The sequence below is a fragment of the Cetorhinus maximus genome, chromosome 1 (genome assembly GCF_964194155.1).
Source record: "Cetorhinus maximus chromosome 1, sCetMax3.hap1.1, whole genome shotgun sequence".
In the NCBI taxonomy this organism is placed as follows: domain Eukaryota; kingdom Metazoa; phylum Chordata; class Chondrichthyes; order Lamniformes; family Cetorhinidae; genus Cetorhinus; species Cetorhinus maximus.
The window spans coordinates 243,091,661-243,119,080 of NC_135879.1; the positions used below are offsets into that span (position 1 = coordinate 243,091,661).

A 27,420-nucleotide genomic window follows, 5' to 3' on the forward strand; every position below is an offset into this window, starting at 1 on the left:
CACGGGGGTTAGATACAGAGTAAAGCTCCCTCTACATTGTCCCCATCAAACACTCCCAGGGCAGGTGCAGCACGGGGTTAGATACAGAGTAAAGCTTCCTCTACACTGTCCCCATCAAACACTCTTAGGATAGGAACATGTTCTCCATTGGGAACGTGCTTTAACCAATCACCCTTGGGAAACTTAGAACTGCAGCAACAACTCAAAACATGTGATGACTCCAGCAGCAAAGCTTTGGGTGACCAGGTTAGGTACATTTGTCATTCAGCTAGAAACAAGAAAAAGAACATTCATTTTTAGATTGCACTTTGAGACTTCCAGCTCATGGTCCACTACAGATTTCTCACGAGAAACAGACCCACGTACTCTGTGGGAGATCCTCTGCCCTGTAAACCTTGAGTGTGAAATAGGCGCCTCTCAGAGCCACTCCACTGGGTCTCAGCAAGTTCCCTTCAATGTCCTCTTTATCTTCAGAACTATCTTTCTTCTCTATCTGCAAAAGAAGAAATATAATGCTTTAGAATTTGCACGTGTCTGTGATACGTCACCTGTACCTTGCCAAAACACTTACAACATCAACATTCCATTTGCTTCCTAATCACTTGCTGTACCTGCACACTAACTTTCTGTGATTCATGTACCAGGACCGCAGATCCCTCTGTTCAGCAATCTCTCTCCATTTAAATAATATGCTGTTTCTCTATTCCTCCTGACAAAGTGGACAAGTTACGGTTTTCCCAGATTATACTCCATCTGCCTAATCTTTGCCCACTCACGTAACCTGTCTATGTCCCTTATCAGACCCTTTACCTTCTCTCCTACCTACCTTGGTGTCATGGACAAGTTTAACTACCATACATTCGGTCTCTTATTCTTCCAAATCATTGATGTAGATTGTAAATAGTTGAGCTAAACCTTCACCTGTACCCATCTATATCACTTCACCTGTACCTGCAACACATTGCCTGTCACACAAAATATCACCTGCAACCATCTATATCGCATCACGAGTATTCATCTATAAAAATTCACCTGTACCCATAGCACTCCACCCGTACTCATCTATAACACTCCACCCGTGCTCATCTATAACACTCTACCTGTATTCATCTATAACACTCTACCTGTATTCATCTATAACACTCTACCTGTATTCATCTATAACACTCCACCTGTACTCATCTATAATACTCCACCTGTACTCATCTATAACACTCCACCCGTACTCATCTATAACACTCCACCTGTGCTCATCTATAACACTCTACCTGTATTCATCTATAACACTCCACCCGTACTCATCTATAACACTCCACCCGTACTCATCTATAACACTCCACCCGTACTCATCTATAACACTCCACCCGTACTCATCTATGACACTCTACCTGTACTCATCTATAACACTCCACCTGTACTCATCTATAACACTCCACCTGTACTCATCTATAACACTCTACCTGTACTCATCTATAGCACTCCACCTGTACTCATCTATAATACTCCACCCATACTCATCTATAACACTCTACCTGTATTCATCTATAGCACTCCACCTGTACTCATCTATAATACTCCACACGTACTCATCTATAACACTCCACTTGTACTCATCTATAACACTCCACCTGTACTCATCTATAATACTCCACCCGTACTCATCTATAGCACTTCACCTGTACTCCAGGGCAAAGCAGTCCACTTGATTGGCACTCCAACCACAAACATTCACTCCATTTACCACTCAAATACAGTAGCAGCAGTGTGTACCATCCACAAGATGTACTACAGAAATTCACCAAGGCTCCTTCAACAGCATGTTCCAAACCTACGACCACTACCATTTAGAAGGACAGAGGCAGCAGACACATGGGAACACCACAACCTGGAAGTTCCCTTCCATTTCACACACCATCCTGACTTTGAACTATATCGCTGTTCCTTCACTATTGCTAGGTCAAAATACTGGAACTCCCTCCCTAACAGCACTAAAGGTGTACCTATACCACATGGACTGCAGCGGTTCCAGAAGGCAGCTCACCACCACCACCTTCTCAAGGGCAATTAGGAATGGACAATAAATGCTGGCCTAGCCAGTGAGGCCCACATCCTGTAAATTAATTTAAAAAACTGAAGTCATCTATAACACTCCACCTGTACTCATCTATAACAGTTCACCTGTACTCATCTATAACACTCCACCTGATCTCATCCAGAACAGTTCACCTGTACTCATCTATAACGCTCCACCTGTACTCATCTATAACAGTTCACCTGTACTCATCTATAACACTCCACCTGTACTCATCTATAGCACTCCACCTGTACTCATCTATAACACTCCACCTGTACTCATCTATAACACTCCACCTGTACTCATCTATAACACTCCACCTGTACTCATCTAAAACACTCCACCTGTACTCATCTATAACGCTTCACCTGTACTCATCTATAACACTCTACCTGTACTCATCTATAATACACAATCTGTACTCATTTATAACACTTCAACTGTACTCATTTATAACACTTCACCTGTACTCAATTATAACACTTCACCTGTATTCATCTACAACACTCCACCTGCACTCATCGATAATACACCATCTGTACTCATCAATAACACTCCACCTGTACTCATCAATAACACTCCACCTGTACTCATCAATAACACTACACCTGTACTCATCAATAACACTCCACCTGTACTCATCAATAACACTCCACCTGTACTCATCTATAACACTCCACCCGTACTCATCAATAACACTCCACTTGTACTCATCAATAACACTCCACCTGTACTCATCAATAACACTACACCTGTACTCATCAATAACACTCCACCTGTACTCATCAATAACACTCCACCTGTACTCATCAATAACACTCCACCTGTACTCATCAATAACACTCCACCTGTACTCATCAATAACACTCCACCTGTACTCATCAATAACACTACACCTGTACTCATCAATAACACTCCACCTGTACTCATCAATAACACTCCACCTGTACTCATCAATAACACTCCACCTGTACTCATCAATAACACTCCACCTGTACTCATCAATAACACTCCACCTGTACTCATCAATAACACTCCACCTGTACTCATCCGTAACACTCCACCTGTACTCATCAATAACACTCCACCTGTACTCATCAATAACACTCCACCTGTACTCATCTGTAACACTCCACCTGTACTCATCTATAACACTCCACCTGTACTCATCAATAACACTCCACCTGTACTCATCTATAACACTCCACCTGTACTCCTCTATAACACTCCACCTGTACTCCTCTATAACACTCCACCTGTACTCATCAATAACACTCCACCTGTACTCATCAATAGCACTCCACCTGTACTCATCAATAAAACTCCACCTGTACTCATCAATAACACTCCACCTGTACTCATCAATAACACTCCACCTGTACTCATCAATAACACTCCACCTGTACTCATCCATAACACTCCACCTGTACTCATCAATAACACTCCACCTGTACTCATCAATAACACTCCACCTGTACTCGTCTGTAACACTCCACCTGTACTCGTCTGTAACACTTCACCTGTACTCATCTATAACACTCTACCTGTACTCATCTATAATACACAATCTGTACTCATTTATAACACTCCACCTGCACTCATCTATAACACTTCACCTGTATTCATCTACAACACTCCACCTGTACTCATCAATAACACTCCACCTGTACTCATCAATAACACTCCACCTGTACTCATCAATAACACTACACCTGTACTCATCAATAAAACTCCACCTGTACTCATCAATAACACTCCACCTGTACTCATCAATAACACTACACCTGTACTCATCAATAACACTCCACCTGTACTCATCAATAACACTCCACCTGTACTCATCAATAACACTCCACCTGTACTCATCAATAACACTCCACCTGTACTCATCAATAACACTCCACCTGTACTCATCAATAACACTCCACCTGTACTCATCAATAACACTCCACCTGTACTCATCAATAACACTCCACCTGTACTCATCAATAACACTCCACCTGTACTCATCAATAACACTCCACCTGTACTCATCAATAACACTCCACCTGTACTCATCAATAACACTCCACCTGTACTCATCAATAACACTCCACCTGTACTCATCTGTAACACTTCAGCTGTACTCATCTTTAACACTCTACCTGTACTCATCTATAACACGCCACCTATACTCATCTATAACACTTCACCTGTATTCATCTACAACACCCCACCTGAACTATCTATAATACTTCACCTGTACTCATGTATAATACACCATCCGTAATCATCTATAACACTTCACCTGTACACATCTGTAACACTTCACCTGTACTCATCTGTAACACTTCACCTGTACTCATCTGTAACACTTCACCTGTACTCATCTGTAACACTTCACCTGTACTCATCTGTAACACTTCACCTGTACTCATCTGTAACACTTCACCTGTACTCATCTGTAACACTTCACCTGTACTCATATGTACTCATCTTTTACACTTCACCTGCACTCATCTATAACACTCCACCTGTACTCATCTGTAACACTTCACCTGTATTAATCTTTAACACTCTACCTACACTCATCTATAATACGCCACCTGTTCTCATCTATAACGCTCCATCTGTACTCATCTGTAACACTTCACCTGTATTAATCTTTAACACTCTACCTACACTCATCTATAATACGCCACCTGTACTCATCTATAACGCTCCAACTGTACTCATCTATAATACACCACCTGTACGCATCAATAACACTTCACCTGTATTCATCTATAACACTCCACCTGCATTCATCTATAACATTTCACCTGTACTCATCTATGATACATCACCCATACTCATCTATAACACTTCACCTGTACTCATCCATAACACTTCACCTGTACTCATCTATAACACTTCACCTGTACTCATCTATAACACTTCACCTGTACTCATCTATAACACTTCACCTGTACTCATCCATAACACTTCACCTGTACTCATTCATAACACTTCACCTGTACTCATCTGTAACACTCCATCTGTACTTATTTATAACACTTCACCTGTACTCATCTATAACACTCCATCTGTACTCATCTATAACACTCCATCTGTACTCATCTATAACACTCCATCTGTACTCATCTATAACACTTCACCTGTACTCATCCATAACACTTCACCTGTACTCATCTATAACACTCCATCTGCACTCATCTATAACACTCCATCTGCACTCATTTATAACACTTCACCTGTGCTAATCTATAACACTTCACCTGTACACCTCTATAACATATCACCTGTACCTGATACATGTCACTTGTACCCACCTCTAATACAACATTCCACAGCAGCTCTTCAAAGTCAATTTTTTGTTACCAGGTTTATCCCAAGTGTATTCTGTAACTTGCCCCATTGAAATTGAACTTGAGGCCCAATCCCAGAACAACTGGGCTACCACAGCCAATGTGTTTCCAGAATCTGGGTAAACGTGGATCTTTGTGATGAAATTATCAATGATTCAAATTTGATTTGAAAAGAAATCCTGAACTCACGGGAGCTTCATCACCACTTCCCAACACGATGAGGTTGACTTTCAGGTAACCTCTAGCCCCAGCAGCCAGGTCATCGGGGTCGGAGAGAAGGAGCCATTTCCTGAGAAAGGCATGCTCTGTGAAGTGAAACAAGTCAATGAAAAGGGTGTACCCTTTATTCTATATTACCTCTTCCCAGTCTTCCTACCAAAATGCGTCCCTTAGTGCTTGTCTGCAATCAGTCCACCCGTTCCACCAGCTTATTTATGTCTTCCTGAAGTTTATCTCTATCCTCCTGACAACGCCCAAGTTTTGTATCGTCTGAAAATTTCGAAATTGTGCCCAGCACACCCAAGTCTGGACCATTAATGTAGATTAAGAAAAGCGGTGGTCCGAGCACTGACCCCTGGGGAACCCCACTGCACACCTTTCTCCAGCCCAAAAAAACAACTGTTCACCACTGCTCTCTGTTTCCTGTCATGCGGCCAACTTCGTATCCTTGCTGCCAATGTGCCTTTTATTCCATGGGCTTCACCCTTGCTGACAAGCCTGTTATGTGTCACTTTATCCAACATCTTATGCAAGCTCATGTACACCACGACAACCATATTACCCTCCTCAACTGTCTCTGTTAATCAGGTTAGTCAAATGCGATGTGCCTTTAACAAACACATGCTGGATTCCCTTAATTCATCTAAACTTGTCCCAGCCACTGCTCATTTTGTCCCAGATTTTCGTTTCTAAAAGCTTCCCCACCACCGAGGTTAAACTGACTGGCTGTAGTTACTGGGCATATCATTACTCCCCCTTTTTTTTTGAACAAGGACACAGCATTTCTAATTCTCCCAGCCCTCTGGATCTGAGGAGGATTGAAAGATTGTGAAAACAGTGATTTGACACAGAGAAGGTAGATCCAGAGATCCACTGCATCTGATCCTGGTGGGCCTGATCTGTATTCAAAGGCATTTCACACGTTTGAAAGGATAGTTATCCTAATTTTGCAGTGGGGGTTTCCCAATTAGCAGCTGTAGTTTCTGAGGGAAACCAGTGAAACTCTTGGGCCCCCAAAAAATACGATGGTGATTTCCCTCCCCCCACCTCCCACTCCCAGTGATGGTGGGGTATTTCCACAGACTAATGACCCTTTAAGAGAAAAATTCCTCCTCACCTCCATCTTACATGGGAGACTCTGCACCCTGGTTATTATGATCTGAAATACACTGCCTTGAAAGCATGGTGGAAGCAGACTCAATCACAACTTGCAAAAGAGAATTGGATAATTGCATGCAGGGCTATGGGGAAGAGCAGAGAGTGGGATTAATTGGATAACTCTTTCAAAGGGCCAACACAGGCAGATGGGCTGAATGGCCTTCTTCCACACTGTATTCTATGAAACTCTTCCAGAGCTGGCATACTGGCCTTCATAAATCAAAGTATTGAGTATAGGAGTGGGGATGTTATGTTATGTTATGGTTGTATAAGTCATTGGTGAGGCCAACTTTGGAGTATTGTGTGCAGTTCTGGTCGCCTAACTATAGGAAGGATATCAGTAAGATTGAGAGTGCAGAGAAGATTTACTAGGATGTTGCCGGGTCTTCAGGAGTTGAGTTACAGGGAAAGATTAAACAGGTTAGGACTTTATTCCTTGGAGCGTAGAAGAATGAGGGGAGATTTGATAGAAGTTTACAAAATTATGAGGGGTATAGACGGAGTAAATGCGAGTAGGCTCTTTCCACTTAGATTAGGAGAAATAAACACGAGAGGACATAGTTTTAGGGTGAAAGGGGAAAGGTTTAGGGGGAACTTCTTCACACAGAGAGTGGTGAGAGTGTGGAACGAGCTACCATCTGACGTGGTAAATGCGGGCTCACTCTTAAGTTTTAAGAATAAATTGGGTAGATACATGGATGGGAGAGGTCTGGAGGGTTATGGACTAGGTGCAGGCCAATGGGACTAGCGGAATAATATTTCGGCACAGACTAGAAGGGCCGAATGGCCTGTTTTCTGTGCTGTAGTGTTCTATGGTTCTATGGTTCTAGCTGTTACAGAATAACAATAAGCTGCATTTACACAGCGCCTTTAACACAGCAAAATATCCCGAGGAATTTCACAGGAGTGTGGGATTTTGGAAGTATAAAGGGGCCTGGCATTGTTGGAACTCTACTCCGGCAAGACAACAAAGAATCAAACACAGGAGGAGGCCATTTGGCACATCGTGTGTGAACCAGCTTTCTGAGAGTGACATGCAATTAGCTTCACTTCCCCTGCTCTTTCCTCGTAGCTCTGTAAATTTGCTTTTTTAAATGTTTATCCAAATTCCCTTGGAAGTTATTTTCATCAGAGTAAATCAATTTAAGGATGGACAGATTGGACGAGGGATGAATGTGTTTATTTTCCTTTGCCCTCCCCTCAGGGAGCTGATGAGTTTATGGGCCGATGTATCTGCAGACCATCCCTGGAGCCTTCCCCCAGTCTGGCCTGGTACCCAGTCAGAAGAGGAAACAGAAACGCAGGAGAACTTCTGGCCACCTTCGAGCTCATTCCGAGGGAGAGGGTACGTGAAACGTAAAATCAAGCACTCTTACCTCAGCACACACAACAACAAGGGGTATTTACACAACACTTTAATGCCATAGAACAGCGCAAGTCGCTCCACAGGAGCATTATCAGACGAAACTGATACCAAGATAAAGACGGAAACGGTTGCTCAGGTGACCGAATGCTTGGTCAAAGAGGTAGATTTGAAGGAGGAGAGACAGGTGGACATGCATCGCGGTTTAAGGAGGGAGTTGCAGAGTTATCAACAGGACATTTCGTTCCTCAAGCGACACTTACTTGGCTCTGAATACACAGCCCCAATATCCAGCTGCAACACACAAAAGCCACAAATCAATTTGACGTCATTGCCATTTACCAAATTCTCACAGGAATTTCCATGTTTGACTTACCTTGAACTCTCCAATCACTGAGTCCATGCGCAGAGAGTGCGAGTTGTAAGCCTACCAGACGGAAACAAAATCAGAAAAATAAACCTCTCGACAGGAAGAATAATCATCACAAATGTCAAGGGAAGGAGACAACTCCCTCCACACGATCTCATCCAAACGCTTAGTGACTCACCATGATGAATATCGGCTCATCAAAGAGGTCAGCAGGAGTATCGTAGAAGTTGAAGAAAAATGTCTGTGGAACAGCAGAGAGAAGGATTGAAAATTTTTTAATGGCTTATTCGAAGTGGATGATTGGGCAGGAGCATGAAGAGGGGAACATTTATTTTGTGTAGCATCACTTCAAAGCAGCGCTACACAGAATAAGACCATAAGTCCATAAGACGTAGGAGCAGAAATTAGGCCATTCGGCCCATCGAGTCTGCTCCGCCATTCAATCAATGGGGTTTCTCAACCCCATTCTCCCACCTTCTCCCCATAACCTTTGATCCCCTTACCAATCAAGAACCTATCTATCTCGGTCTTAAATACACTCAATGACCTGGCCTCCACAGCCTTCTGTGGCAATGAATTCCATAGATTCACCACTCTCTGGCTAAAGAAGTTTCTCCTCATCTCTGTTCTAAAAGGTCTTCCCTTTACTCTGAGGCTGTGCCCTCGGGTCCTAGTCTCTCCTACTAATGGATCTTCCCCACGTCCACTCTATCCAGGCCTTTCAGTATTCTGTAAGTTTCAATCAGATCCCCCCTCACCCTTCTAAACTCCATCAAGTAGAGACCCAGAGTCCTCAAACGTTCCTCATACGTAGCTTCCCTGGAGCAGCCAGGGCCACGAGTGGCTAGCTGTGCAACTCGCACAGGCTTCTCTAGTGATTTCTAATGGATACACAAAGGGATTTTTCCCCTACACAATTTGTACACAAAGTGCATTCACTTAAACGGACTCATACAGAGTTATGAGGTTGTGAAATTCACTTCCCAGGTTCGTGACTGAAGCTAAAACTATGTTGACGTTCAGGATTGGGTTAGAGATGAAAGAATAGGGATGAAGGGTGGGCAAATATGATTAGAAATATTTGTTCATGTGGTGGGTAAACACAGAGTCACAGAGTCGGGTCACATGGCTTCTTCTTGTGTTGTGATTTTTACACATTTGGGCTAGTAAGAAAGAATAAATCATGGGGTAGTGGTCATGTCACTGGGCTATTAGCCCAGATTCATATTGTGGGTTCAAAGGCAGATGGTGGAATTTAAATTCAATGAATAAAACCTGGAATTGAAAGCTAGTCTTAGTGATGGCGATTGTGGATTGTAATTCTAATGCTCTTTATGGAAGGAAATCTGCTGTCCTTACCTGGTCTGGGCTACATGTGACTCCAGAACTGCTTTCTGAAATGGCCTACCAAACCACTCAATTCAAGGGCAATTAGGGATGAGCAACACCGGCTAGTGACACCCACGTCCCATGAGAGAATTTTAAAAAAAATTTAGACAGCACCTTTGACAACCTCAGGATGACCCAAAGCAATTCCCATACAATGAAGTGTGGTCATCTCTGTAATGTAGTCAGTTACTCATCATCCATTGAGACTGCACCCAAAGTTTCCCAACTTCAAGCTTCTAACTGGGCCCCAGATTATGGTTTTCAGTTTGTGTCACTTTGCCTGCCTTAGTAACACACTCACTGAGGCAGAAGGTCCAAGCCGATTTCAGGATTTACTGTGCACAATATTGGTCACCTTATTTAAGAAAGGATGTAAATGCGTTGGAAGCAGTTCAGAGAATGTTTACCAGACTAATATTTGGAATGGGCAGGTTGTTTTATGAGGAAAGGTTGGACAGGCTAGGCTTGTATCCGATGGAGTTTAGAAGAGTAAGAGGCGACTTGACTGAAACATATAAGATCCTGAGGGGTCTTGACAGGGTGGATGTGGGGAGGATGTTTCCTCCTGTGGAAGAATCTTGAACTAGGGGCCTCTGTTTAAAAATAAGGGGTCGATCATTTAAAACAGAGATGAGGGGAAATTTTTTCCCTCAGAGGGTTGTGAGTCTTTGGAACTCTCTTCTTCAAAAGGCAGTGGAAGCAGAGTCTTTGAATATTTTTAAGGCAGAGGTGGATAGATTCTTGGTCAGCAAAGGGGTGATAGGTATCGGGAGTAGGTGGGATGCAGATTTCAGGTTATTATCAGATCAGCCATGATCTTATGGAATGGAGGAGCAGGCTCAAGGGGCCGAATGGCCTACTCCTACTCCTGCTCCTTGTTAATCTAGGCTGACGTAACCAGGGACGTACATCTACATTGCTGGAGATACTTTGTGACGAGGCCTTGAAAGCAAAACGACGCGCGGGTGTTAAAAAAATCTCTTGCCACTGCTTAATGGAAAGCTTTGAGAGCCCTCCCTGGGGATCCGTTCATCCATCAATCGGCCATCACCGAAAAATATTCACCAGGATATCACAATATAGAATATGGATTCAGGAAATCCGACAGCGAGGAAAGCCAATCGGCCCATCCTGCTTGTGTCGGCAACGTTCAGAACTTTCAGAGTTTTGAAACAGATTCGGAGTGGTGATGGGTTTCACATTATTGAACTGTTGTGGCTGCACCACCATCACATGGGACTGCAGCAACTCCAAGTAACTGGCCAAAACCACCACACTCTCAGGGTGGCTACTGATGGACAATGAGCCCTAGCCGTGCCATCGATGCCCACTTCCTGGGAATGATTTTTTTTTTGAAGGGGCGTATTTAATGAATTTAACTCCAAAACTCCCCGTGATGGGGTTTTTTTCCCTCACAAAATGTAGTTTCTACTTCACTATCACTTGCCAACTGTAACCGTACAAGGGTGACTTTGCCTTCCAGTTAATGCAGCTTTGGCTGTGGAATGTGTTCCGAGAGATGTGTCGGCTCTTGGCTGGATCGCATAGACTGTTGTCTTAAGAGTTTTACAAGGGCATCTCGTGCGGAATGGAGGCAATGAGCAGAGTTTCAGGAGGTAATACGCATTGGGCTGAACCCATGACGGGGCAAGCCGTGAATTCTCAACCGTGACTCACTGGGCCGCACGCTCGCGTTTCAGGCAATGGGTCATGAGGCTGGGAAATGGAGGGGGGGGGTGGGGGAAGAACAAAAGGGAAGGCTTGTGATGGGGGTGGAAGGCAAACGAGTTTAAATGTCAAAGGGGATGAGGGTGCAAGGGGAAAAGGAAACAGTCATGGGACAAGTAGAGAAGTAAAAAAGTGGTCAGTTGGAAGTGTAAATGAGATTAGAAGTACCATCAATAGTTGCCATCCAAAAAAAAAATGGGGACAGAGGTTATCATCTGAAAATATTGAACTCAATGTTGAGTCTGAAAGGTAAATGTCAACTTTCGCCTTCTTCCCTTCTATTATCACAGAAAAGAAAGAGTTTGATTGATCTCTATTATCCTGCTCCCTATCAAATCACACTTGATCCACACCATTGTATGAGGGGAAGGAGAGTTTTTCACAAGACCTGTGCCTCACCTCATCAAAGAATGGGTTATTGCCCTTGCGAACCCGTGTTGTCTTAGTTTGCCCGGCAACCGTAACTTTGACAACAGGCCTGACGTTGATGCCGGGGAGCTGACGGGCTTCAACCACACACACTCTGACCTGGAAGCAGAAGAATTGGGTAAGTACATACTGCGTCTGGAAAAGGTAATGATGATGACAAGGGCGCCACAAGTGAAGAACAGGCTGAATTCGGGTTGGCGCAATCCAGATTGAATAGATGGGACACTGGGCCATCTACAACCATAGAGATAACCAAACAAGGCAAAGTAAAGTATCACCTCAATTTCAAATTTGATAAAGGAAGGAAGGAACACACCGAGCACCTGGTACAGATTATCCTTTATCTGCAAATCCAAAAACCAAACACATCCAAAAGCCGCACTTTTTTTTGAACCTCATCGACCTTTAGCGCAGGAAGTCTAGTTGTTTTGTCTGCACTGTTTACCTTGCTAGACCTCACTTTGCTAGACATTTTATTTACTTTAAGCTACAGCTAGTATATAGACTTAGTATGTTGCAACGTAAGTTTATATGCGGTCTCCAAAAACTGAGGTTATCTGAAATCAGCCCAAGGGTTTCGAATAGAGGGAACTTGACCTGTATGCGGGAATAAATGAAAACAGAATCACTTTCGGATTGACTGTTCCCCCAAAATGTTCTGTTTATTTGCCAGTCAGTTTTTAAAAATTCTCATCAGAAATACATCGGGGTGTTGCTTTTTTAATTCAATCTGCTTTCTGCAGATGTTACCAAAATGAAGTGTCAAACTGGAGTGGATTACTACACCTTGTATTATTGATTAACATTTACTATTTCTACAAATGGATGCATTCTTCAGTAGCTGAGCTCTCCAAGGAAACTGGTGAGGCCACAACTGGAGTATTGTGTGCAGTTCTGGTCACCACATTACAGGAAGGACGTAATAGCTCTGGAGAGAGTGCAGAGGAAGTTTACAAGAAAGTTGCCAGGGTTAGAAAAGTGTAGCTACGAGGAGAGATTGGATTGGTTGGGGTTATTTTCCTTCGAACAAAGAAGGCTGAGAGGTGACTTGATTGAGGTGTACAAAATTATGAGGGGAATAGATAGAGTGGACAGGATAAAATTGTTTCCCTTAGTGGAGAATTCTAGAACCAGGGGACATAGATTCAAGATAAGTGGCAGAAGGTGTAGGGGGGACATGAGGAAGAACTTTTTTACGCAGAGGGTAGTGGGTGTCTGGAATTTGCTGCCCAAGTTGGTGGTACAGGCAGAAACTCTCAACTCTTTTAAAAGGTACCTGGATCTGCACCTAAAGTGCTGTAAACTGCAGGGTTATGGGCCGGGTGCAGGAAGGTGGGATTAGAAAGGGCAGTTGGGCGTCCTCGGGCTGGCATGGACAAGATGGGCCGAATGGCCTCCTTCTGTGCTGTAACTTTTCTACGGCTCTATGGAAACCCCAGTTCACTCTTTATAATTCTTGTGCCTGACACAAGGGCCTTTTGTTTACCACAGTAATTTAAAAAAAAATCATTACCCAAAGTGGGGCTTGAGACAATTACCCTAGGATTAAGAGCCTCATCAACTATCAAGCGAGCTGGCTGGGGTGTACTGGAATTGGGATCGGCCACAGCATTGACGCTCCTGCCACCAACCGGAAAAGCATCAGGATCAGCGGAGCATGTGCAACTGATCCTGAGGCCTTTCCGGCCAGTGGCAGGAGTCACAGTGATTCAAAACAGGAGGTAGACACTGAGGAAACAAGGGTATTAAGTGATATTGAGCCGGGGCAGAGGATTGAACAGATAAAATAAAGTCTTGTATTTCGTGATCTCAAGTGGCCCCCACAGTGCCTTACAGCCACCGAAATACTTTTGAAGTGCTATACACTGCTGTAAATGTAGCAACGTTTAGATACATTGGATAAAGGGCTGCCATTGTTTAACAAAATGGCCGAGCAGGCTTGATGGGCCAAATGGACTTCTCACACCCTCCCTGTCCCCCGACAGTTCGAATTGAGGGGAAAAACGTGTGAATCGGGTCATTTTCTTAAACAAGTTGCTGTTAATCCAACGGGCCCTCCTACCTGAAGCGTTAACGCTCGGGGTAAGGTCCAGTTTGTGTCCTGGCTTTCGGCTGGGTGAGTCATGAAAAGCAATTCTTTTGAAATCTTTGTTTGGTCGGTGTCGTAGGATTTTATTTTTTTTTCCATTAAAAGGGTTTCAAGTAACAAGACTATCCTTAAAAACTCTCCAGAGGGCATGTCAGGCAGGGGGGTAAAATTCACCTCAGTGGATAAGAGATTTAAGCGGGATTCTTTATCCATCCTTTTACTCCGTCGCCCACAACCAATTTCAACCCCCCGCCACTTTAAAATAAGGCCTTAGCCCCGAACATTCAACCCCGGAGGTAACTTTCCTGGAAGTCCTGAGGCTTGTTTGGGAGGAGGACTTTGGTTGGGCGTCTCCTTTTCTTGACGCCATGGAGCACGTTGGTTGATGGTTTCTTCGGCATTAGAGATGGTTCGGTCCCAGGTACTCCCGACGCGGACTCGGCCTCATCGCCTGTGCCCAGAGGATCTTCTGTGTCCTCCTCTCCCTCGCCACCGGTGTCTGTAGACGGGGAAATTAAGAACATCAGTCTAGGAGGTGTTGTTGGCAATCCTACTGGGTGTGGATGAGTGCTCTAGGCTTATGTGGTGAGAAGTCACTGCAGGGCCTAGGAATGGTTACAACCCTCAGGCTATGAGGTGAGAAAATGCTGCAGCTACAAAGTTGGCTAAAATTTGAGAGGCTGTAGATTCTGCGTCAAAGGCAAAATGGTGTTAATTTACAGGGAGCGGAGAGAGACCATTGAAAGGTAGAACAGCCCATTAAGCAGTTCAGAGAAGGTTCACTCAACTGATTCCTGGGATGAAGGGGTTATCTTATGAGGACATGTTGAGCAGTTGGGCTTTTACCCACTGGAGTTTAGAAGAATGAGAGGTGACCTTAGATTCTGAAAGGACTGGACAGGGTAGATACTGGGAGGATTTTTCCTCACATAGTAAGGAAATGTTTTTTTTCTTTCCAAGGACTGTTATTCTGTGGAATTCTGTTTCCCAGAGAGCAGTGGAGGCTGGGTCATTGAATGTAGGCTGAGATGGACAGATTTTTGATGGAGAAGGGAGTCAAGGGTTTTGGGAGGCAGATAGGAAAGTGGAGTTGAAACCACAATCAAATCAGCCATGATCTCATCGCATAGCAGAGCAGGCTCAAAGAGCTACTCCTGCTCCTAATTCTTGTATTCTTGTGTGTTCTTCTGTAAAACAACTTAACCTTTCATTACTCACGGGATGATCTGTCATCTGAGCACATGGTGGGGGGCAGCACTTGAGCCTTAACTGGGTGGGGGTTGTGGGGGAGGAGCGGTCGGAGGGGAGAGGGTGCAAATCACAATGGGGCTTATTGTAGGCCGCAGGCTTCTGTGTTTGATAATATGCCTTGTCCTTCATCAGAACTCTAATTCTAGCATGTTAACCTTTAGATTTCTTGCACTCCCTGAAGGGAAGGTCGAGTTCAGCCACAGTTAGGTTCAATCCAGTCAAAGGAAAATTTGGGACCAATATCAGGAAATTCTTCACCGAGCACAGCGTGGTCAATGTGTGGAATGTGGAGTCGTAGAGGTCAACACTGCTGGAATCATTGAGGAAACAGCTGGACGCAGCAAGCAGTCTCCCCAGTGGACCAGGTCAGCTGACTTTTTTTTTGTCGCTGTCCATCCTGGGGTTCAGGGGCACTGCATCTACGTCACCAACTCTGCAAAAATGGCCAGCACAGATTCGCACTCAATGGTGACACAAGTAGCGAGCGTGAGGGGGTTGGGTAGGGTGACTGGCAGGGTGTGGGGAGGGCAGGCACAGCGTTGCGGTAAGCTGAAGGCCAGATTTCTGACACCGATGGGGTCCTGCACAGCGAACGTTTTTGTGGCAAATGACACAGGTGAGTCGATAAGGCCCTGTTGGTGGTGTCCTGTGTGTGTTGGTAGGGTGCGAATAATTCACAGTGCAGAGGACAATCGAAACTGACGGTTCAAACCATAATGTCTGCTCCCCACTTTTTCAGACAGCGGGTTAGTATAAGAACATAAGGAATAGGAAATAAAAACAGAAAATTCTGGAAAAGCTCAGCAGGTCTGGCAGCTTCTGTGCAGAGAGAAGCAGAGTTAACATTTCGAGTCCACATGACACTATTTCAGAGCTGAAGAGAGGTGGTAATGTGATAGATTTTACACTATTGAAGAGAAGGGGTGGAGCAGGTGGAGCAAAATAGAAGGTCAGGGAAAGGTAGGAGAGATTGGACAAAAACGTCATAGACACAAGACAAAGGAAGTTGTAATGATAGTGTTAAAGATTATTAGTGCACTGACCTTTACCTCGCGGAGGCTCAGCGTCAACTCACAGACACTTCCTCCTACCTCCCCCTGGACCATTACCCCACCACTGAACATCAAGCCATTGTTTCCAGGACTGTTACTGACCTCATCTCCTCTGGAGATCTTCCTTCCACAGTTTCCAACCTGATAGTCTCCCAACCTCGGACGGCCCGCTTCTACCTCCTACCCAAAATCCACAAACAGGACTGTCCCGGCAGACCGATTGTGTCAGCCTGTTCCTGCCCCACGGAACTCATTTCTTGCTATCTTGACTCCATTCTCTCTCCCCTACCCACCTACATCCGTGATTCCTCATACACCCTACATCATTTCAACAATTTCCAGTTCCCTGGCCCCAACCGCCTCCTCTTCACCATGGACGTCCAATCCCCCTACACCTCCATCCCCCACCGGGATGGCCTGATGGCTCTCCACTTCTTCCTCAAACAGAGGCCCGAACAATCCCCATCCACCACTACCCTCCTCCGTCTGGCTGAACTTGTTCTCACACTGAACAATTTCTCCTTAAACTCCTCTCACTTCCTCCAAATAAAAGGTGTGGCTATGGGTACCCGCATGGGCCCCAGCTATGCCTGTCTCTTTATGGGGTATGTGGAACATTCCTTGTTCCAGTCCTACTCTGGCCCCCTCCCACAACTATTTCTCCGGTACATCAATGATTACTTCGGTGCTGCTTCATGCTCTCGTCGGGACCTGGAAAAATTTATTAATTTTGCTTCCAATTTCCACCCCTCCATCATTTTCACATGGTCCATCTCTGACACTTCTCTTCCCTTCCTTGACCTCTCTGTCTCAATTTCTGGTGATAGATTGTCCACCAATATCCATTACAAGCCTACCGACTCCCACAGCTACCTCGACTACAGCTCCTCACACCCCGCTTCCTGTAAGGACACCATCCCATTCTCTCAGTTCCTTTGCCTCCATCGCATCTGTTCTGATGATGCTACCTTCAAAAACAGTTCCTCTGACATGTCCTCCTTCTTCCTTAACCGAGGTTTTCCACCCACGGTGGTTGACAGGGCCCTCAACCGTGTCCGGCCCATCTCCCGCACATCCGCCCTCACACCTTCCTCTCCCTCCCAGAACCATGATTGGGTCTCCCTTGTCCTCACTTATCACCCCACCAGCCTCTGCATTCAAAGGATCATGCTCCGCCATTTCTGCCAACCACCCCCCCCCCACCACCCCCCGGTGGTCCGTCCGGTTTCATTCTTTATCCAATTTTGTGTCATGGTTTGGTACAACTAAGTGGCCTGTTGGACCATTTCAGAGAGTCAGTTAAGAGTCAACCACATGGTCACATGTAGACAGGATGGCAGATTCCTCTCCTGAAAGAGGCATTAATAAACCAGATGGCTTCATGGTCATCTAATTCCAGATGTGTATTGAATTCAAATTCCACGGTGTGCTGCGGCAGGATTCAAACCCAGGTCCCCAGAGCATTACCCTCAGTCTCTGGATTACTCGTCCAGTGACAATATCACTCTGTCACTGCCTCCCCTTCTGCCTTTCCCCACCGCTGCCCCTCTCCCGCTTTGGTTATGTTTCCCTTCGCATTTCCCCCTTCCTACAGGATGGAGAAGGGTTAAGAAAGATGATCTGAACTCTGTGGGAGCAGCTATCATCCCAATGGAATATTCAATGGAAAGATCTTCCAGACTTCTTTCGTGTTTGGGAGTAAACAATATTTGGAAGGATTAGGAGGTCAAAGCCTATTCCCACTTCACGATCTGCATCGCTTCAGTTGGGTTCAGAAGCATTGCTCAGTACCATTACAAGTGGACACAGGGCAATCAAGGGATTAAAATCGAGCAGGTAGCTAACCACTTGAAACTGCCTCGCTCCCCACCATAACGCCCCTCCCGTTCCTCAGCCCTCCGCCCACGATCTGAACCTTCAGGCAGCCTGGGGCGGAATCCTCAAGCTGACATCAAATGAACTTTAGCCTGGGGCCTGAGCAGGGAAGTCGGTCAAAATGAACAAAGAGGCACCAAAAGGTACAAAGTAGGTAGTTACCTTGGCGGAGTCCAGGAGCAGCAGCGGGTGCTTCACCTAAGCCTCACAAGGAAAGTTGCAGTTTGCACAGCCCCACTCCACATCTGACCGCCCTCCCACGCCACCTGCTTCCAGCCCCTGCCATTTGCCAGCAAGTGTAAAGGGCCACCCAATCTCCAGAAACCTCTCTGTCCATCCTCTTCCCGCTGCGAGGTCGACCAACAGCATTTAGGTCATGGAATCGTACAGTCTAAAAGTACAGGAGGCCCTTCGGCCTGTCGTTTCTGTGTGTCTTTGAAAGTGCTGTCCAATTTAATCCCACACTTGAGGCTTTCCCCATAGCCCTGCAAAATAGGCTGCTTTCAAGAAAATATCTAAGGAAGTTCCTATGGAATCTGCCACCTCCATCCTTTCAGATCTCAACAACCTTGAGTGTGAAATAATTTCTCGTCATTTACCCTCTCATCCATTTACTTAATTATTTTAAAATATAGATCCTCTGATTTCTGACTCACTCAACAGAGGAAACATTTACTCCATCCAAACCCCTCATGATTTTGAACATCTCTACTGGATCTCCCCTTAACCTTCTCTGCTCTAAAGAGCACATCAACTCCAATCCCTCCACATTGAAGCTGCGCATCTCTGGTATCATCGTAATAACCCTGCTCTTTACCCTAACCAAGACCTTGACTTCCTATGAGGACCAGCAATGAACATAAGGGAGCCAGGGAAAGGTCAGTTGGTGCATCAAGTCTACAGCCAGAGCTTCAGCTGTGGCTCAATGGGTAACACTCTTGCTTCTGAGTTAGCAGGTTCTGTGTTCAAATCCCACTCCAGAAGCTAGGGCACATAATCCAGGCTGACAGTGCAGTACTGAGGGTGTATTACACAGTTAAGTGCTGTCTGTTGGATGAGGAGGCTCTCTGTCTCCTCTCTCAGGTGGATGTAAAAAGCCCTAAGGCACTCTTTGGAGAAGATCAGGGGAGTTCTCCTTGGTGCCATGGCCAATATTTATCCCTCAATCCACATCGCTGAAACAGACATAAAAGCAGGAATTACACAATGGGTCAGGCGGCATCTGTGGAGAGAGAAGCAGCATTAATGTTTCAGGTTGGTGACATTTCATCAGATGAAAGGTCACAGGCCTGAACCGTTAACTCTGTTTCTTTCTCCACCGATGCCGCCTGACCTGCTGAGTATTTCCAGCATTTTTCAGTTTTTATTTCAGATTTCCAGCATTTGCAGAGTTTGACTTCTGTGTCACTTACACAGGTTATCCGGTCATTGTCACATGGCTTTTGTGGGAGGGGTCAGGGACAGGAGGGTGTGACTGCAAGTGAGGCAAGTATGGGGACCGAGAAGGTAGATGTGGAGGAGCCTCAGCCCTTGCAATTGTCAAATAGGTTTGAGGTTCTTGTAGCTTGTGGGGACCAAAGCAGGGGCTGCAAAGTGGATCAGCGAACTGACCACGGTGCTGTGGTACAGGAAGCCATTCAAGCGGGGGGATTTGACAGGAATGTAGTGGTTGTTGCAGATAGTATAGTCAGGGGCACAGACAGTCCTCTGCAGCCGGGAGCCTGAGTCCAGATGGCTGTGTTGCCTGCAAGGGTGACATGGTTTGTGACATCTGCTGGGGGCTGGAGAAGAACTGCAATGGGAGGGGGAGGTTCCAGTTGTCAGGGTCCGCATTGGGGCCAACGACATGAATAGAACTAGAAAAGAGGTTCTGCTTAGGGGTTATGAGCAGCCAGGGGCTAAATTAAAAGGCAGACCCTCAAAGGGTCTGGATTACTAAGGGAGTCACAAGCAAATTGGCATAGGGTAAAAAGGTTTAGAGAGATGAATATGTGTCTCAGAGATTGGTGTGGGAGAAATAGGTTTCGATTCATGGGGCACTGGCACCAGTACTGGGGAAAGTGGGAGCTGTACCACCGAGATGGTCTTCACCTGTGCTGGGTCCAAGTGCTCTGATGAGTCATAAAACTAGAGCGGTAGAATGAGCTTTAAAGTAAATAGTGGGGGGAAGGGAGAGGAGAGATAGTAAACCAAAGGGAAACAATGAGGTACTGGAGCAGGATAGCAATTTGATTAAAGATAACCAGAACGTGGCAGAAGGGACATAGAGTACAAACTTTAGCGTGCACCAGCAGATAAAGCCAGAGACTGCAAAAAATGGTAAAAAGACAGAGTTAAAGGCTCTGTATCTGAATGAGTGCAACATTTGTAACAAAATGGATGCGTTGTTAGCATAGACAGAAATAACTATGTATGGCCTGATCGCCACTACAGAGACATGGTTGCAGGATGACCAAGGCTGGGACCTAAATATTAAAGGGTATTTGACATTTCAAAAAGAAAGGAAGCTCAGAAAAGGTGGCGGGGTAGCTCTGTTAATTAAGGATGCCATTTGTATAGGAGTAAGAGATGACCATAGCTCAAAAAAGAAAGTAGAATCAGTTTGGGTGGAGATAAGACATAGAAAAGGTAAGAGGTCACTTTTGGGAGTTGTTTATAGGCCCCTAACAGTAGTTACACTGTAGGATGGAGAATACAGGGAGAAATAAATGGGGTGTGTAAGAAAGATACCGCAATAATCATGGGTGACTTTAATCTACAAGTAGATTGGAAGAATCAGATTGGCAAAGGTATGTGGGACAACTTGTTAGAGCAGTGCATTCTACAACCAACCAGGGAGCAGGCTATCCAAGACCTGATAATGAGTAATGAGGCAGGATTGATCAATGACCTCGTGGTAAAGGAGCCTCTAGGTGACAGTGGTCACAACATGATAGAATTTCATGTTCGTTTTGAAGAGGTGAAGAGGATCTAAGGTGAGTGTTTTAAACCTGAATAAGGGTAATTGTGAGGATATGAAGGCAGAGCTAACTGAAGTGAACTGGGAAACTAGTTTAAAATGTAGGACAGTAGAGTTGCACTGCCAGACTTTTAAGGAGATACTTAATAACTCTCAGCAAAGATTTATCCGAGTGAGAAAGAAAAATTCTGTGAGAAGGACGCATCACCCATGGCTGAATAAGGAAGTAAAGGATAGTATCAAATGGAGAGAAACACTGCGCAAATCTGCTAAGATTATCAGTAGGTCAGAGGATTACTCAGGTTTTAAGAACTAGCAAAGATTGACTAAAAAAGTAATAAAGAGGGAGAGAGTTGAGTATGAGAGAAAGCTGGCCAGTAACATAAAAACAGATAGTAAGAGTTTATATGAGTATTTAATTAGGAAAAGTGTAACTAAAGCTAGTGTTGGTCTCTAGAGAGTGAGTCTGGGGATTTGATAATGGAAAACAAGGAGACGGCAGAGGGGTTGAACAGGTATTTTGTGCCTGTCTTCACTGTAGAAGACTTTAAAAACTTCCCAAAGATACTTGAAAATCAAGAGGTGAATGGGGGGGGGGGGAAGTGAAAACAACCACCATCGCTAGGGAAAAAGTGCTAGGAAAGCAGATCTGACAAGTCCCCGGGACCAGATGTCCTGCATCCCAGGGTCTTAAAAGTGGCTGCAGAGATAGTAAATGCATTTGTTATAATCTTCCATAGAACCATAGAACACTACAGCACAGAAAACAGGCCATTCGGCCCTTCTAGTCTGTGCCAAAATATTATTCCACTAGTCCCATTGACCTGCACCTAGTCCATAACCCTCCAGACCTCTCCCATCCATGTATCTATCCAATTTATTCTTAAAACTTAAGAGTGAGCCTGCATTTACCACGTCAGATGGTAGCTCGTTCCACACTCTCACCACTCTCTGAGTGAAGAAGTTCCCCCTAATGTTCCCCCTAAACCTTTCCCCTTTCACCCTAAAGCCATGTCCTCTCGTGTTTATTTCTCCTAATCTAAGTGGAAAGAGCCTACTCGCATTTACTCTGTCTATACCCCTCACAATTTTGTAAACTTCTATCAAATCTCCCCTCATTCTTCTACGCTCCAAGAAATAAAGTTCTAACCTGTTTAATCTTTCCCTGTAACTCAACTCCTTAAGACCCGGCAACATCCTAGTAAATCTTCTCTGCATTCTCTCAATCTTACTGATATCCTTCCTGTAGATGGGCGACCAGAACTGCACACAATAGTCCAAAGTTGGCCTCACCAATGTCTTATACAACCTCACCATAACATCCCAACTCCTATACTCAATACTTTGATTTATGAAGGCCAGTATGCCAAAAGTTTACAAAAAACCTACAAAAGCTTACAAAAGCTTCCAAAATTCCTTAGATTCCGGAAGGTGCCCAGCAGATTGGGAAATAGCTAATGTAACACCTTTGTTCAAGAAAGGAGGGAGGCAGAAAGCAGGAAGCTACAGGCCAGTTGACTAATATCTGTCAGAAGGAAATTGCTAGAATCCATTATTAAGGATGTTATAGGAGGATACCTAAAAAATCATAACTTGATCAGGCAGATTGAAAATTGTGTTTAACTCATTTATTGGAGTTTTTTGAAGGGGTAACAAAGCAAGGAGGTTAAAGGGGAACCTGTAGATGTGGTTTACTTCGATTTGCAAAAGGCATTTGATAAGGTGCCACATCAAAGGCTAGGACACGAGATAAGAGCGCATCTTAGCATGGACAAGGGATTGGTTGGCTAGCAGGAAGCAGAGAGCAGGGATAAATGAGTCTTTTTCAGGTTGGCAAGCTGTAACTGGTGGAGTGCCACAGGGATTATTGCTGGGGCTCAACTATTTACAACCTAAATCAATGATTTGGATGAAGGGACTAAAGGTATGGTGGCTAAATTTGCAAGATAGGCAGGAAAGTAAGTTGTCAAGAGGAGGGAGAGGGTCTGCAAAGGGATAGAGGCAGGTTAAGTGATTGGGCAAAAATTTAGCAAATGGAGTATAGTGTGGGAAAATGTGATCTTGTTCACTTTGGCAGGAAGAGTAGAAAAGCCAATCAGAGGCCGGCAGGTCTTGCGTTCAGCAGGCACTGGGGAATAACACCCACTGGAGTCTCAGGATCGTGGGACAAGCCAGGGCAAAGCTAAGTATTGTGGTGGGGGGGTGGGGGGGTGGGGGGGGTGGTGGGGGGGTGCAGTGGGGGTGGTTTCATGGGGTGGGGGGTCACAGGGAGAGGGAGGGCAGGGGGGATCAAAAGCAAGGGCAGGGAGGGTGGCTCTCAGCGGACACCTCCCCTCTGTCTCCAATGTCCAGTCACTCGATCCAGCACTGAGTGCCTTTGACCGCACCCGCCAGAGGTGACAAGCTGCCCACAGGGTAGCCACAGGGCGACAGGCCCACCTGCAGCTGGGTTAACCCCAGCGGTGGCTGGATGAGGCCCCTCAGTGGCCTTTAATTGGCCTTCCCACCCAGAACTTAACTCCGGCAGAGGCGGAAAGGTGGTGGGGTTCACTCACTCCGCCATCCCCCCCACCCCTAACAACACGCCCTTCCCCGCCTCCAAGCTCACCAGCGGCGAGAGAAGAAGATTCCCTCCGATATCTCTTTAGGGTTCCCTAACCCTAACCCTAACCCTCTCTGTGCTCTCCTCACAGAAGAACAGAAAGAACAGAGAAAACCCAGGGGAAGAAAAGCAGGGAGCAAACCCGAGGCAGTCAGAGGGGAATTGCTCAAGTGATTGAAATCTCATGGGGTAAGTGTTACTAGACAACTCACTTGCCTTCTATAGAGTATAATCTCTGTCCCCAGTAGGAACCAGTCCAACTCCCTCTTGGAGGGGGACTGCATCAATCACACTGGACAGTAACACACTCCATTAAAATCACTCATTAAAATCGGCGGAGAATTCTTCTCCGAATTAACACCCCCCACTATTCCTGGAAGCTGTCTCAATGTAACCTGGTTGATGAACACTTTGAATTCCATAGTATTTACAGCACAGAGACAGGCCATTCAGCCCGACTGTCACATGGACCTCCTCCCCACACACAATATCTTTCAATTCCTTTTCAGGAACCACTCTCTGGATAAAGAAATTTATCCTGAATCCTCTGTTGGATTTATCTTACATTTACGGCCTCTGTTTTAGGATTCCTCCCACTAGGGGAAACATTTGCACAAACACTCAGAATATCCCAGAACTTCAGATTAATCCTGTTCTGTCCTGATTTATGAAACAGGCTCCAAATAGCCTTCAGAATTTGTGGGGGAGTTGGTTAGCACAGTAACCTTGCTGTGCCTCAGTGCAGAGATAGCAGAACAGTGTCAAGCAGGCCATAGTAAGTAGGCGACCCTTGTCCATCTCTCCCTATGGGCAGAAATATCCCCCCCCCCTCCAGGGGGTTGTGTGGGGGTGGGCGTGAGCAAGCATGAACCCGATCGGCGCCCCCCCCCACCCCCAATCGGGGGCCTCGCCGCCATTTTACGTGGGCAGGCCAATTAAGGCCCGCCCGGCATGACGCACACTCGGTAGCGCTGAGCGCTCCCTGTGCGGGCGGTGGGGGATTCCCTGAGTCGGGACCTGCGCTCTTTGGAAAATGGAATAAAGGTTTAAAAACATTTTTAAGGACATGTCCCCTCATGTGAAACTGTCACATGAGCTGGGACATGAACATTAATTTTTTCAAACGATTTTATGTAGTTAATAAACCCTTCATGAAACCTCATCCCGCCTATAGATGAGGTTCCATGAAAAATGCGAAGGCCGCCTGGGCTCTTCGCCTGTCCGCCCCACCAACCTTAAGGTTGGACAGGCAGCGTTCTTAACAACTTTAATTACTTTGTTAATGGCCTTAATAGGCCTTTGACAGTTCGGCGGGCGCGCAGCTGAGTCAGACGGACTGACAACCTAAATGGCGCGCGGTGACATCGGGAGGGGCCTGATGTCGGGAGGGCCGCCTGACATCGGGAGGGCCGCCTGACATCACCGCGTATCATTTTACGCATTGGCGAGTGGGCCCCGCCCCCCCCCGCTGGCCGACAGGAAAATTCTTCCCTGTGACTTCCAATGGGGAGCTTTAAACACACAAACCACAAAGATATTAAATCAGGGATTCAGCATGTGATGGATTTGTTGAACAGAGCCCAGAAGCGTTGTGGTACTGGCTAAAAGCGTCAACTTATTTATCACGCACTTGCTCGAGAGTTTGAAAGTTCTCGGTTCAAAGCCCATATGGGGACTGGATGAACCTAATGTGGGTTGTAAACTGTAAGGACGGTGGTGGGGGGAGTGCTGCACTGTCAAAGGTGCCATTCTTAATATCAGATGTTGAATGGAGACCGTGAGCAGAATTTTCAGGTTGGCGTTAGGCACACGCCCGACCCGCTCAAGCGTAAAATTGTGTGAGGGGATGTTGGGCGAGCGTCCCGACATCATCTCGCGCTCTTGTGAGATTTCGGTCGGCGGGCACATGCAAGAGCTGGAAACGCGCCCGCCGACAATTAAGAGGGCAACTAAGCCCATTAAAGTTCCAACTGTCCCCGATTTCTCGTGGTCCGTCCAACCTTGTGGTTGGACTCTAGCCAGGCGGACTTTGCATTTTTGGTGAAACCTCATCCAAGGGCAGGATGAGGTTTCCATTATTAAATTTAAAAAAATGTATGGATAGAATTTTCATCACGTAGATGTTCAGGTGACTGATTGTGATTCATGGACATTTTCTTCCGGATTTTAAAATCTTCATTTAATTGTTTCGAAGTCTCCAGCTCCCTGAGGCTGCCCTCTGCCTTCAGGGAGCTTTCTTTCGGAGTTTGCCCGTGCCCACGCTTACGTCAGTGCCCGCCCTCCTCCCACCCCCCCACCCCAGCAACGCTGAGCGTTTCAGCACCTGCTGCACGCTGGCTGGCCGTTTATTGGCCAACCAGCGTGAAATCCCGGCCCGGGGTGCCGATCGCAGTGGGTGGTCCGATCCCCGGCCAGTCCTGGACCCACACCGATCGTGCCCGCCCATCGACCTGAAAATTCTGCCTGAGGTGTCAACCTTTGCACGGGATGATACTGAGGTCAACTCATCTGAAAGAAAGGCTTTCATTCATGCGGCGAGCATCAAGTTGCTTCACACACAGTGAGCTGGTGAAAATTCTGCCCCATTTCGGTCTATTTGAGTGGCTCAACGAAGGGTTAAAGATCCAGCGGTGCTAATCAAGGAAGAGCAACGAATCCTCCTGCTGTCCTGGTCAACATTTACCCCTCCACCAATACCACCACAAACACAACAGTTGGTTATTTATGTCTGTTATTTTGGCGGGATCTTGCTGTATGACATGTGACTGTTGTATTTCGTTATATCGGGATGGCTGCTGCATCACTAGCTCACTGCATGTGAAGCAACTTGATGCTCGCTACATAAGTGAAAGCCTTTCTTTCACACGAGTTGACCTCAGTATCATCTCATGCAAAGGTTGACACCTCTGACAATGCAGCATTCTCTCCGAGATCTGGGGGCAGAGAGTTTATGATTTTCCATAATCGGAGGTCAAAGCTTTTGGACGTCATGGGTTTAGTTTCCACTGTAGAGTTTGCCAGATTAACCGGTACAAATATTCGGCTCTTCACCCACTGCCCTTCATTCCCCGCCGCTCACCTACAGCACTATCTTACCAGTGGGGACGTCAGTATCCGTTAACACCTCTGTCGCTGTCACCTCAGGTTGAGTTGGTGGTGGCGGGAATATGGGCATGGCTCCCGGTGGAAGGATGTACGAGACCTGCAGAATTATGGTGGCCTGTAAAGGACAAGGAGAAAAGAAAAGCACAATTACTCAAAACTAGCCAAGGTGGGGGGACATTGGTTAGTTCACATCGTCCACGTTTAGCTGTCAAGATAAAACAGTGCCCCTTTAAGGCAATGAAACCCGATTGCTATCAGGTAAGCACGTGTTCGGGTCATTCAGAGTATAATTGCTGCTTGACCAGGGATCATTCCAAACTGTAAAGTACACGTCAATTTCAGATCATTACATAACTTTTTTTTTCCTTTATTCTTTCATGGGATGCAGGCATCACTGACAAGGCTGGCAT

General features: G+C 45.7%; 1 protein-coding gene across 1 annotated transcript in view; it reads right to left on the reverse strand.

Moving 5' to 3' along the window:
• Positions 1–27,420, reverse strand: part of dysf (dysferlin, limb girdle muscular dystrophy 2B (autosomal recessive)) — a 322,715-nt gene that overhangs the window by 235,862 nt on the left and 59,433 nt on the right. The window contains exons 5-12 of the mRNA XM_078555028.1: positions 27,002–27,125; positions 14,456–14,665; positions 12,048–12,169; positions 8,710–8,772; positions 8,538–8,588; positions 8,425–8,455; positions 5,611–5,726; positions 367–493 (exon numbers count right to left, since the gene is read on the reverse strand). Coding sequence (XP_078411154.1) covers positions 367–493; positions 5,611–5,726; positions 8,425–8,455; positions 8,538–8,588; positions 8,710–8,772; positions 12,048–12,169; positions 14,456–14,665; positions 27,002–27,125 — 844 coding nt within the window. The remainder of the gene's footprint in view (positions 1–366; positions 494–5,610; positions 5,727–8,424; positions 8,456–8,537; positions 8,589–8,709; positions 8,773–12,047; positions 12,170–14,455; positions 14,666–27,001; positions 27,126–27,420) is intronic.